Raw genomic sequence first — 14,202 nt, 5'->3', positions numbered from 1 at the left:
TGTTTGCTTGGAAATAAATATCATTTTACTTTTTACATGGTCTGCTCTTTTTGTTTCTGTTGTTTTAATTAGCAGATTTATATGTAGTAAATCCTTCCAGTCTAGATCAATTTTTTATATAAAACATGACAGTATTTTATATTATAGGGTACTGTCATATTTTAGATAGATTAGAACAGAATATGAAGGACAAGAGCCTTATGCATTCGAGTCAGGATGGCATGTTCTGACATCAATTACTGTTATCAATGAATTATATTTTTGGGACTATTTAATTTGTATTGTCACCTGCCATTTCCGTGGAGAAAAACATTTTACAGTGCCAGTTTAACAGATACCCAACTCTTAATCTCAATCAAAGCGTTTATTAATGGCAGGATTTCACCTAATGCACATCTGTATTTTGTTTTCATACTCATGACTACAGTAACTATTAAGATGGCTGAAATAGAAAAATCAATAAAACAAGTAACCTAAAATGTATTTTTGCTTTCTGAAAGCAAAGTTGATGTGGAAATGATATGGCAGGACACTCATGGTTGAGTCCTACATTTAGTCTATCACAATGCAGGGATACTCCTTTGTTTTATGATGAGTGAAAATCAATAACATGCTTAGCTGACCCTCTTCTTTACCTTCGAGCTACAGGTTTACAGAAAAAATATGGAAAATGAGTATCAGAATTAATGAAAGCAAATCATCCGTGCCACAAATAGAAAGCATATCCAAACCTGAGTTGCAATTTTAGTTCTCTTTATTTACCATTAACCTTCTCAATGTTTCATATAGAATTTCTCATTCATAATACATTTTCCATATATTGAATATCCATAGCTATCCCAGTATGTCCATGATATTGTATTGTATAATTGGGTTCTTACAAAAAAAATATTTTCTTATGCATTAGACTCTCGTTATGTATCCTATACTGTTTATTGTAAGCCACACTAAACTCAAACTTATTTGGGATAATGTGGGATATGAGTGTCACAAATAAACAAACAACTAATACTCCTGTCAAAGTAAGTGACAAAAGTTTAGATAATTTAATGTTTTGCAATGCACTGATATCCAACATCAAATCCACAACAAAATCGTATCAAAACCAAATCATTCATTCCAAAACGTAGGTAACTGAATCCTGCAAGCTATTAAAATATGTTTTAATAAAGGCCTTTCTTAAGCTTTACTAACTTACATATCTTTAAATCACATCGTTGTCTCCATGAACTAATTCTGAACTTGAGAAATGAAATACAGCAAGATTCTTTCAGTTTCAGCAATTCACTTAATTACTTCTGTGAACTATTATAGATAGGCTAATTCCTGGGCAAAAAAGCAATATTAAAATACATTAATGCTAAGTATATTACACATATGCATGCTGCGGGGAGAGCACTGGAAGTGTTCAGATTATATTAAAGGTTTGTGTGCTCTGAAGACGTCTTCCAGCACTAGTTTAAAAAAAAAAAAAAAAGCCTGGATGGAATTAAAGGAAATAAATTTTGCAAAGGTGAATCTATCATAAAACGAAATGAAATGTTTCTGAAATGTTCTACATTCTGTCTTTTAGTCTAACAGTTTGATTTATAAAGGCTTTCTCCCTCATTTTGGAACTCGGAGAAACAAGCTTGGTAAATCAGTCCCTAAATGAAGATTTAAGATATAATATTGAGCCAATGCTTAGGAAGTAAAGCTTCCAATTTGTTTTTCACTCCTGAAAAGATGGCACCCATGTAACTGCAAATCTCAATCTATGAAGTCTGCCCCCCCCCCCCCAAAAAAAAAAAAACAAAACAGCTTGTTCAAAGTGAACCAGAACTGCTGAGTGCAGATAGTATCTTATAAAGGCCAAACCAACAGAAAGTCCTGTAGTAAAATTATTACTCCACTCTGCACAAAACAATTTGGTCAAAAATATTGTGTTCTGCAGAAATCCAAATACATTCACTCATTGAAGGTATTTCACCTATATATATATATATATAAATCTATGTCCTTCTTCCATATCCAAACCAGGAAGAACATAGTAATATAGTGCAGCATGCTACTTGCCATTTTTATTTTCCAGTGCCAGGGGTGTGCCCGGTGGTAATTGCCAGGTTAGCGTTGGAGCCCTTATAGTACCTCCTAAATAGGAGGTGGTAAGGGCTGCAGCTGTAAATGGCCACGTGGCAATATTTTGCTTACCGCACGGCCGTTTACGGATCATCCTGAAAAAAAGGCCCTTTTACCGATAGCGGTAAAAGGTGATCTCGGTGTGCGGCAAACCCACTCGTTGACGCCACCGCGGTCTACCTTTATCCACCATTTGGTAAAAGGCCCCTTTATGTCTCTATTACTATTATTATTATTTAAGAAAGAAAGATATTTAAGCTTTATTGTGAGTGGAAATTCTCTATACATTTATTCCATTTTCATACTATATATGTCCTCACCATTTCCTGTGGAACAGCATTCCAGGTATTTAACACCCTCTCCATGAAAACGTTTTGCCTGATGTTGCTTTTAATTTCCCTTCCTTGCAACTTCACATCCACTAATTCTATAGTCTCCCCATTTTTGGAAAAGGTTAATTTGTTCCTTATTATCTTTTAAAGAATTTAAATGTCTGTATCATATCTCTCCTATACCTCCTCTCCTCTGGGGTATATACATTCATCTTACATAGTAACATAGTAGATGACGGCAGAAAAAGACCTGCATGGTCCATCCAGTCTGCCCAACAAAATAAACTCATATGTGCTACTTTTTGTGTATACCTTACCTTGATTTGTATCTGTCATTTTCAGGGCACAGACCGTATAAGTCTGCCCAGCACTATCCCTGCGTCCCAACCACCAGCTCTGGGACAGACCGTATAAGTCTGCCCAGCACTATCCTCGCCTCCCAACCACCAGCCCCGCCTCCCACCACCGGCTCTGCCACCTAATCTCAGCTAAGCTTCTGAGGATCCATTCCCTCGGAACAGGATTCCTTTATGTTTATCCCACGCATGTTTGAATTCCGTTACCGTTTTCCTCTCCACCACCTCCTGCGGGACAGCATTCCAAGCATCCACCACTCTCTCCATGAAAAAATACTTCCTGACATTTTTCTTGCGTCTGCCCCCCTTCAATCTCGTATTGTGCCCTCTGGTTCTACCGCCTTCCCATCTACGGGAAAGGTTCGTTTGCGGATTAATACCTTTCAGATATTTGAACGTCTGTATCATATCACCCCTGTTTCTCCTTTCCTCCAGGGTATACATGTTCAGGTCATCTTTTAGGCATCTTCTTTCTGTTGGACTTCAATTGAGGCTGCTTTTTCTGTGTATGTTACACCCCTGACGCAGCCTGGTGAAACGTGGCCATGTCGGGTACTTGGAAATAAAGAATTATATCTGCATACCAGTTGGGTCTGCTTTCTCCTGTTTGCTGTACAGGAGTCCGATAAAAATCCTATGGATTGAAGTTTATTCCCTGCTCCATTTACTCTTGCATATCAAATCAAATGAAAAACCAGAGATTAATCCATCCTTGTATATCTTCTGCCATAGGCTCAATACCATTTTGTTCGCTTTTCTCTGAACAGCTTTGACTATGTCCTTGGCAAAATACGGCCTTCAAAACTTAACACAATACTGTAATGGCTCCTTTTACAAACTGAATGGGTTTTGTCGCTGGGAATCACTACCGCAGCTTTGTAAAAGGAAGCCGTAAGTGTAGTCTCCCCAACAACTTATACAGGGGCATTATCATCGCCTTTTTTTCTCCTGGTTATGCTCCTCTCAGTGCAGCCAAGCATCCTTGACTGCCAAATGTGGAGCCTTTTGTAAAATACCTATAAGGACATGTAGGAATGTTGCCCATAAATTCACCAAAACTATGATGTTTTTCGTGAAATAGCTTTCACCTCAGACCTTGGCAGTGCAGCTAGTCAATATATTCAAATTTTTCCATTGGCAAGTCTTATGCCCCCACCTCATCATCGGTCTTTTGGCATTTCATTCGTTTTCATTTCCTACTTAGGTCCCTGTTTACTAATCAGCGTTATAGGCACTAACATTTTTAACACGTGTTAACCATGTACGTGTCTACAATATCCCTATAGGCGCCCATATGGTTAGCACACATGTTAAGTGTAGGCATGCTAAGAACACTATAGCACCTCAGTATAACAATATTCGTACTTGGATTTTTCATTTTCATCTTATATACCCAAGTATTTAAATATACTCAGCTTTGAGTAGTTTATCCACTGTTAGATTACTGTAATGGTTTGCTAATGGGGATTACTGGTAACATGCTGAAGGCGCTACAAGTAGTTCAGATTGCTATAGCTCGAGTGATTAAAGGAGGCTTTCGTTATGATCATGTTACTCCAATTTTGAAATCATTGCATTGGCTCCCTGTAAAATTTCACATTGAAATTAAAATTTTATTGCTAGTTTTCAAAATATTGAATGGTAATATTTCACCAACTCTTAGTGTCACTTTAAGATGTTATCAACCTACTTGCTCTCTGAGATCATCTCAGAAACAGCTACTTGATGTGCCTTCATTTCATCAGATTTATTTAGAAGAATGTAGATCATCCATTTTCTACAGCAAAGGTCCAAAATTATGAATGCTTTACCCATTGAACTTCATTCAATACAAAATATGGACCAGTTTAAAAAAGCATTGAAACCTCATTTTTCTTCAGGCTTTTGGTTCCTCTGATGTATAAATTATTTTTAATATCATATACATTTTAATCTGCTGTACACGTTTGAATTGTAGAGTTTTTTGTATAGTTTGTTGTGTAAAGAAATAAATTTTATTGCTTTGTTTTTTTTTATATTTTGTATGTGATTTGTTCCCCGCTTAGGCTTTTAAAGATACAGCAGGTTATAAATAAAGTTTTGTTCTTATTATTATTATTACCGAGTATTGTCTATATGTATAGCAAAGCAGCCATTTTACAAATTTAAATGTGGAAAAAATAAGCAGAACAAACCCAGCAGCTTCCAAATGAAATGTCAGCACTTCCCACATGGAAGGAGCTCACAACGTTCACGTGCAAGTAGTTCCTCTTTCACATGCAACTGTCCAGTTTTATAAACCTAACCATAGAGGTGCAGCCAAAGTAGTGAGGCCTCAATTTATTTTTCTTCCTTTGGGAGGCAGAAATACACAATGGGAGATTAAAGAGAACTGCCCCCTTAATCCCTTGAATAAAGTCTTAGCCAAAATGAGAAATCTTTAAAAGTCTGAGTGCATTTGAGCTGATGTAAAGCCAAATGGGAATTTTTTTTTCCTATAAAGGTAAAGGTATATTCCCTTTGTAAAACGGTGAACGCATGAGTAGATTTTTGTCCAGCCCAAGGCACGCCCAAACTATTCCCCATGTCCCCTCAAAATCTCTGCGTGGCATGGATCTCCCTACATGTAAACAGCACTTTCTGAAATTGCAATTTACACTTGTATGCTTGTCACTATTTACATGTGGAGATGCTTTTATAATAACCCTCAAATACAATATCAAAAAGTAAAATTACTATCTAAAAACTTAGGGGCAGGTTTACTAGAGTTAGCACGGGTTTTAGTGCATGCTAATGGCTAGTGTATGCAAAAATATGGGATTCAACAACCTTCAGGATGCAGAGTGCTGAATCTCACACTATATCAAGGTGTGGTAAAAGGCAGTCTTTTACGGTACCTTGATAACTTCTCCCTATGAGACAAAAAACACAGGACAGTCAAACTATGCCCAGGAAGCCTATTTTCATACCCTACCCCAGCCCTAGACTTTCAGCATGCAGATACAATTTGTACTACTACTACTAAGCATTTCTATAGCGCTACAAGGCATACGCAGCGCTGCACAAACATAGAAGAAAGACAGTCCCTGCTCAAAGAGCTTACAATCTAATAGACAAAAAATAAAGTAAGCAAATCAAATCAATTATTGTGTACAGGAAGGAGGAGGGTAGGTGGAGGCAGGTGGTTACGAGTCAAAAGCAATGTTAAAGAGGATGGCTTTCAGTCTAGATTTAAAGGTGGCCAAGGATGGGCCAAGACGTAGGGGCTCAGGAAGTTTATTCCAGGCGTAGGGTGCAGCGAGACAGAAGGCGCGAAGTCTGGAGTTGGCAGTAGTGGAGAAGGGACCAGATAAGAAGGATTTATCCATGGAGTGGAGTGCACGGGAAGGGGTGTAGGGAAGGACGAGTGTGGAGAGATACTGGGGAGCAGCAGAGTGAGTACATTTATACCCTCACTAGACATGATTACATCAATAATTCCAATGCTGCCTCCAGGTTAAGAATATCCAACACATCTATACCCATCCCCTTTAAAAGCTGCTAAACAAAAAGTAATAGCTCAATTTGAATTGTGAGACTAGCAAAGTATGTGGATGGGTGGGACAGTTGCTGACTACCATGGGGAATGCATGCTCAGCAGAACTATACTGCTTTTAGAATATCTGTATGGTTAATTCCAAAACAGTGGCAGGAATCGTCATGTTACATGATTGAAACCACACTGGAATATCATTAAAGGGCCTTCATACCCTTCCAGCCCTAATAGCAAGCACTCAGAAGGGGCCAGTTTTAATTTAGGTCTGGTGCATTGTTATTGATGGGAATCACAGACTGATCTGGCCACTCTTACAGAAAATAAACCTTGCTGTCTGAATAAAAATATAAGGGAAAAAGTAAAGTACAGAGGGAGCAGAAAAAATGCTACACATTCGACCAATGCGAAGGCTATTGCATTATTTTTTGAGCAACACCATTCTGATTATATTTTCAAGCAGTGTAAGAAAATGGTTGTGCATTATTATTTTCCAGAAGAGACATGAGACTAAAGAAAGGTTTTACAATTCAGAAAAGAAAAAGAAATAAAGAACAACCACCTTATCACACTACAGTCGCAGTTAATAACTGAAATGTGTTTTGTTTGAATACTTTATAACTTTAATAAACGGAACTACTAAAGTTGCTTGTGGCTTAGAGAAAACTTGCTAAACCTCAATCCTGCACTTAGGGGTCCTTTCACAAAGCTGCTGTAAAAAGTGGCCTGTGGTAGTGTGGGCGTGTCTTTTAGAGCACGCTGGGCCATTTTTTCTGCGGCTGGGAAAAAGGCTATTTTTTAACAGGCCAGGAAATGGGTATGTGCTAATATTAAAACTAGCATGTGCGCCTATTTACCATCACCCATTGAACTAGCGTGGACACGCTGCCAGCTACCACTGGAAACACCCCCCACGCCTTTGTAAAAAGGCCCCTTAATCAATATAACTTATTAGAGCTTAGCCTTTTTTCAGTTTTTAAAGTTTCGTAAGAAGATTTAGCAATTTTGCTGTTCCTATGATTAGATAATCCTATCCTAATACTAAATATTTTTGGAAACCTACAGATCAATAACTTCTGCATCAGAATATTATTAAGTTAAGCACAACCATTTTCAGACTAAAGACTGCAGAAGTGTTAAACATGATAATAATACTATTTTAAGAAAAGGCAGCTTTATAATTTAGAATAGGGGTTCTTAACCAGGGATGTAGGAAGATGGCAAACAGGATGCAAAGAAGCAATTTACTGAAACTTTCTAGAGAGAGTGAAAGCAGTTATTTGAACAGTTTTCAAAGGAATTTGTCCAGGTAACTTAACATCCGCGTAAATTCCTCAGGCTAACCACCACATGCTAATCGGTTACCACGAGGCAATGTAGCTATGCTGGTTAGTGTAGGACATGCCCACTCTCCACCCCCAGACCCACCCCCAGCATCAAAGCCAAAATTACAATAGGACGCCTGAGCATGGCCCGCAGTAAGGCATTTTTAGCTGCAGTAAGCATATGTTAGTACTTACTGCAGCTTGGTAAAAAGGAACCCTTAGCATTCACACAAGTACATTATTCAACAACATTATGTACAATTTATGTAGCATTGTACCTTTAAGTGTGATGACACTGTTAGTATAACTGTGTGCTACTGTAATTTTAGTGACATGTTAGCAGCACTGTTAGTGGCTAACAGCAACATATGCAGTCGACACGTGGTTTAGGAAGGGGTTGTGAGTTTCACTGATCAGTTAAAGGGGTGTGGGAACCAAAAAAAGGTTAAGAACCCCTGATCTAGAGATGCTGAAGAATAAACCTGCTTTAAATATAAAGTAAAAATTATAAAGTAAAAATCAGAAGAGTTGGAGGAATAGTTCCACGGTAATCTAATAAGAGTATTTATTAAGACCAAATTCCGAAAGAATGTGTGTTCCTAAGTCAAGGGAAAAGAAATAAAAAAGTGAAAAGAATAAATACTTAAAAAGATAGGGCTTTTTGGTCAATGATTACACCAATCACCTAGAGATATAATCATAGAACCAGTGAGGGTCATTTCATCATCTGGTGACATCTGAGACATTTTTCCCCCCTTCAAAATCTAAATATTTTTTTTAGGCTTCACCACCTCAAAATTATTATGTACCAGCCACCCACAATCCGGGGTGATAAAATGAAACCAAAGCCACGTATGAGAAAAGCAATTGATTACTTACCACATACAGATACAATCAGTAATTTCTCATGGGAGAACAGAAAGCACTGTTACACAAAGGTGTTAGCTGTTTCTGACTTTCTCCAAAGTAAAGCTTGGAGACTGTCACTTATATACATATCTTTAGCAATAGTTCAGATACAGGTCATAGCACAAACCAGCTGATTAGCACTACTTAGAAAACTTAGTCACCCTCCTACAGGAATTATCTTGTTCCCTTTGCCAGCCATCTGTTTCCCTTATGTTACTAAATCACATTGTCTTGTTTCTGCACCCTCACCCCTTCCTCATTCTTGTTTGCCCTCAAGGGTGTCTCAACAGATCATGAGTTCTTGGCTCATACAGAAGTCACTGAGGCCTGGTGCTACTGGACCCTTAGGCCTCTCCATGGTTCATGGTTATGCTTGTATCCTATATTTCTTCAATAGTTAAATGTTGCAGTGAAGAATGAGTCCACTTTGTGTTGGAAGTTTTCGGTTTTGTGTGGCTATTTTGAGCCAATTAGTATAAAGTATCCCAAGTCAACCCTAACCACTTCTGGTCCAGATTACAGAACCAAGTGCATCAGGATGTGAATTCAAGAAAGCATGGGTCAAGCATGTGGGATCTCTTAAGGAGAGGAAGGGATAGTAAATGGTATACTGGATAGACAATATAGCTTTTATCTGCCATCATTGTCTATCTGCTTGAGAGCAGCCAAGGACTGAAAGAGTTAATGACATTCATGGTTAGCATATCTGTGTTTAAAAAAAAGGTTTAGACAAGTTCCTGGAGGAAAAATCCACAGTCTGTTATTGAGATGGACATGGGGAAGCCACTGCTTGCCCTGGGATTCGTAGCATGGAATGTTGCTACTAATTGGGTTTCTGCCAGATACTTGTGACCTGGATTGGCCACTGCTGGAAGTAAAATACCTGGCTAGATGGACCATTGGTCCAGCCCAGTATGGCTATTCTTATGTTCTTATCATTATTGCATGTTTAAATGCTCATCTAAAAAGTTGCAATGTTTTTCTGCTCTGGGATTGCTGGTGTTTTTTTTTTGTTTTGCTACATTTGTACCCCGCGCTTTCCCACTCATGGCAGGCTCAATGCGGCTTACATGGGGCAATGGAGGGTTAAGTGACTTGCCCAGTCACAAGGAGCTGCCTGTGCCTGAAGTGGGAATCAAACTCAGTTCCTCAGGACCAAAGTCCACCACCCTAACCACTAGGCCACTCCTCCACTTCTCAAACCACCTCTTTGCAAGCTAAAGTAAGATGAGCTCTTCTTTGTATTTATTTTAATATTGTTTGCGCAAGAAATTATCTGTTTTCTAATTTATCACAGTTTTGATAATGTATTTGGGTAAAAATAAGTTGCATTGTATACACAGGTGAATGGATAAAATGTCTGCTTGTTTCTAGATCTCTCTCTCTCTCTCTCTACACGCATAAACACACAAACGTGTGGATACGTATGTTGTGCTTACAGATGTATTTTTAAATCTATACATTTATGTATACAGATATGAAGGTACATAAAGCATACACATGTGATATACATGTACATATCCATAAATGTACTTACATTCACACACAAAATAAATTTTATCATCATAATGATTACTTTATACAATGAAGCTAGAACTTACAATTAGAAAGGTCAGGAATAATCAAAGAAGAATTCTAACTAATTTTAAACTTATGAAAGTCATTTCCCCCTAAAATATACAACACCAACCTGTGTCATTTTATGGTATATGACGAGACAGCAACTTCCAGAAAAAAGAGCAAATACATCTTATGAACCTACATAATAACTGAGGCACTTTTCTCAATAGTAGGTAAAGCAACCACAACAGCAGGTAGCCTTTGAAGCAACTTGTGATTAAAATTAAAGTCAGTTCCTTCTTTAAAAAACTGAAAGCCAAACCAATTTGTCAGCAATTGAAATTGGGCAAAAGCACAAATTTCTAGTCGCATACTGAATAGCTAATTCAGATTTGTTTTCTAGAAAAATACTAGCCTTACAAGCCAAACACTTAAGAACACAGACAGACACTTGGCCGTGTTCACACTATGGCTTTTTTCCCACACTTGAAGAAAATTGGAGGCCTTAGTCTGTGTGTGCTCCGCATGCAGAATGCTTTTGCATATTTTGTCCTGATATTAATTGTGAATGTCAACAGAAAGGAATATGCTTATACTTACTGTAGGGGACACATTCATATTGTACTTCAAGATATTTGTACGTTCCTGGACAAGGATCAGGAAACACATCTGACCCTGTAACCACAACACATTGGGTTCGATTGTTGCACCTATATTGATGAGGAAACAAAAGCCAAATAATTAATTTATGTCTGATTTTTTTATGTGTAAGTTCACAAGTACTAAAATACAGTGCTGACGTTTTGCACATGGATAAGCTTATCAATATCAAAACAGTTAACATTAGACCAATCAACTTCCATAAGTGCGGAGATTGGTTTATTATTTTACTCCAAGCATAAAATCGAGTTGGGTTAATTATGCTGAATTCACAGAATTAACTATCTAGTTGTAGCTTCATGTCAAATTGCCAAGTATATTTTTAAGTTCACACACACAAACATTAAATAAATGCGAACAGATACTATTCAATAGCATGAGCAGTGATCAGTCCTCAGGGAGGGTGAGATATGGCTGCCACGTCAACAGTGGCCAAAAGGAATGGTGCTGATTCTTACATCTCAAGATAGACTTGTTTTTGAATCCATATGGTTGGCAAGAATACATATTGCCTAGAGATGTCAGGGCCATATGGTGTCTGCATAAAAGGAACAACTTATAGAAATGTATGCCTCCAGTATAACAAATAGCAACATGTTTTATAGTCTTGTCTTTCATTATTTTAACTGATCCTACAGCAAGCTCAAACAGTACAGCATATGATGTGGGCAGAGTCTCTGGTAAAATGAGAATAGCTAATATTGTAGGCACAGTAAGCAGGAAGAACCTCTACAGAAAAGCAGCACGAGCAGGAGAAAGTAGAGGCTGGCCAAAGGACGATCCAACACAGGAAATGTTGCTTAAATACACTTTATTACAGAATCAGTAGAGAGATCCAACAACGTCCGTGTTTCGGCGGCACAACCCGCCTGCCTCAAGGGTCACAATCGAAAACTCTGTAGACTAGAAATGTGTTTAGTTTTTTAATTAGTTTTATGTGCTTAGTTTTGTATTTTTTGTACGACAAACACATGTATGTATTTTTTATAGTTCGATTGTGACCCCTGAGACAGGTGGGTTGTGCCGCCAAAACATGGACCATGTCCGTTTTTTGTGCTCTATAAAAGTTTGGTGTACCAGCATTTTACACACCTTTCTAGCCTACAGAGAGTTTGATTGTGACCCCCTGAGACAAGCGGGTTGTGCTGCCGAACACGGACTGTGTTGAGTACCTCTATTGATGCTGTAATAAAGTATTGTTAAGTAACATTTTCTGTGTTAGATCGTCCTTTGGCCAGCCTCTACTTTCTCCTACTTGAATAGCTAATACTGTGACATCAAGAGTTACACAAACTGTGATCAATAAATTTAGAAAAATGTTGGACCATCAGCAGGTGAGTATTCTCAACTCGTGTTTCTAAAAATAAAACACCATGTACCAGCACCAGTAATCCTCATCGGCCCATTTTTTTTTCCAAGAGTTTTCAGAAAGTCTTTTTCAGTAACAACATCTAGTTTTCAAACTGCTCCACTTTAAATAATTCTAAATAATTCAAATCAATGTGAATCAATTCTTCTTATCTTTCAAACATTCCAGTTTCAAATTTCAATGAAACAAACATTTATCTCAAAGTTAAGAAATTTCCAAGTTGAATCCACAACTCCACAGGAACCCGATCCAACGTAGTGCTACATTTCGCTATAATAGCTCCATCAGGGAATTGGGTTTCATGGTTTGAAGTCAAGCTTCTGGTACAATATTCATTATGCACGTGGATAGCTATCACTACAATATGGCAGTAGCGTTCTTATCTGTTCTTTTTAGAAACACGATTTGAGAATACCTACCTGAAGATGGTCCAGCATTTTTCTACACTTTGATTGGGAGAACCTCTTATATTGTTGTGATATCAAGAGCCACAAGCAGCCTTGAGCTGCAGTGAGACAAGGATAGATATATGCAGAATTCACTTAAGATCTCTTTGACCAACATGATAAGAATTGGGTTTAGCGTGTTCTAATGCAGGACTTTCCCACAGATGTCCAGCACCTCCCTAAAATAGGTTTTTGGGTTTTTTTTCTTTTTGCAATCCTGTGTTAATGTTTCCAGTGGCATGCACGACCTGCAAAAATATTAGTGTTGGAGCACTTACTGCCTCTTAAAAGGCATTAAGGGGAAGATGGCTGCTACACCGGGTGGACATGAAAACGCTCCATGAAAGCTGTGCCGAACAACTTCTATTTTTCCTGCTTTACAATGCCCCATAAGCGCAAGGGTGTTTTGCGGGTAGTGCCTCCACCTACCTCAACTCCCGTATCGGGTCAAACTTCATTGGAGCGTTTTTTCCCCGGTACCTCCAGAACACGGGGAGAGGATCCCGTTGTGGGGAAATCCGGAGAAGCGGTAGCCCCACTGGGAGAGGAAATCTCCCTATCACCGCCATCGCCCTCACAGATCCCACCTAGTCCGATGTCGAAGGTGCCCCTGGCGGGAAACCCCGACGACTCGGAAGTCGGGCCGAAAGGAGTCTCCAGTGGGGACCCAGGAGCACAATTGTCGACTCGAGGAGCCATGGGGAATTCAAACCCTATGGCACAAACTTCGGAGGTGACTCTACAAACATTGAAGGTGATTTTGGACCAAATCACCACAACAACTCAGCAGACTGCAGGTGATGTAATAACTTTAAATACTAAGTTTGTGGAACTAAAACAGACTGTAGACTCTGTTAAAGAAGACATAACTATACAAGTAAAATCGTTACAGAAAGAGGTTGAAGTATTGAATGCCTTTAAAAATACAACGGTGAAAGATTCAACAAATATGAGGCAAAAAATTGAGCAAATTGAAAATTTTAATCGGCGCCTTAATCTCCGACTCTTAAATTTCCCACTGCTAGCGGGGATAACCCTACTTGATACCTTTAAGAAATACCTAATAGAAATTCTTCATTTCTCTCCTGAGGGTATACCCCCGCTAAACAAAATATATTATATTCCTAAGAACAGAGAAGGAATGCAAGGTCCTGAAGAAGGTAACTTGAACTTACAAAATATTTCTGATATATTGGAACAATCTACAGAAATTATAACCAACAGAGTCACAGTGATTATATCCCTGGTATTTGAGCAAGATTACAACGCTATTTTAAAGTTTTACTTCAGAAATATGAATGCTCATTTTCATGGCTCCAAAATATGGATTTACCCAGATATCACCAAAGCTACACAACAAAAAAGGAAATTATTTCTGACGTTAAAACAAAAGACTATAGATATAGGAGCTTCCTTTTTCCTTGCTTACCCATGCAAATGTGTGGTGAAATTGGGACAAACTAAATACATCTTTTTTACACCGGAACAACTGAAATTGTTTGTAGAGACGAAACAAGTGAAATGAAAATAACTGGAGGATATGTAGCCTGAATTCCTATATTTTTATTTCGTAAATTGCTTATATAATCTTCTCTAATTCTTTTTTTTCTCCCCCT

General features: G+C 38.2%; 1 protein-coding gene across 17 annotated transcripts in view; it reads right to left on the bottom strand.

The window, feature by feature from the left end:
- Window positions 1-14,202, bottom strand: part of ADGRL2 (adhesion G protein-coupled receptor L2) — a 377,345-nt gene that overhangs the window by 113,247 nt on the left and 249,896 nt on the right. For all 17 annotated transcript variants that reach the window (XM_030207177.1, XM_030207180.1, XM_030207178.1 and 14 more), the window contains one exon: window positions 10,712-10,821. In XM_030207177.1, coding sequence (XP_030063037.1) covers window positions 10,712-10,821 — 110 coding nt within the window. The remainder of the gene's footprint in view (window positions 1-10,711; window positions 10,822-14,202) is intronic.

The sequence above is a fragment of the Microcaecilia unicolor genome, chromosome 6 (genome assembly GCF_901765095.1).
Source record: "Microcaecilia unicolor chromosome 6, aMicUni1.1, whole genome shotgun sequence".
Lineage (NCBI taxonomy): Eukaryota > Metazoa > Chordata > Amphibia > Gymnophiona > Siphonopidae > Microcaecilia > Microcaecilia unicolor.
This window is presented reverse-complemented; position numbering and strand designations above follow the sequence as displayed.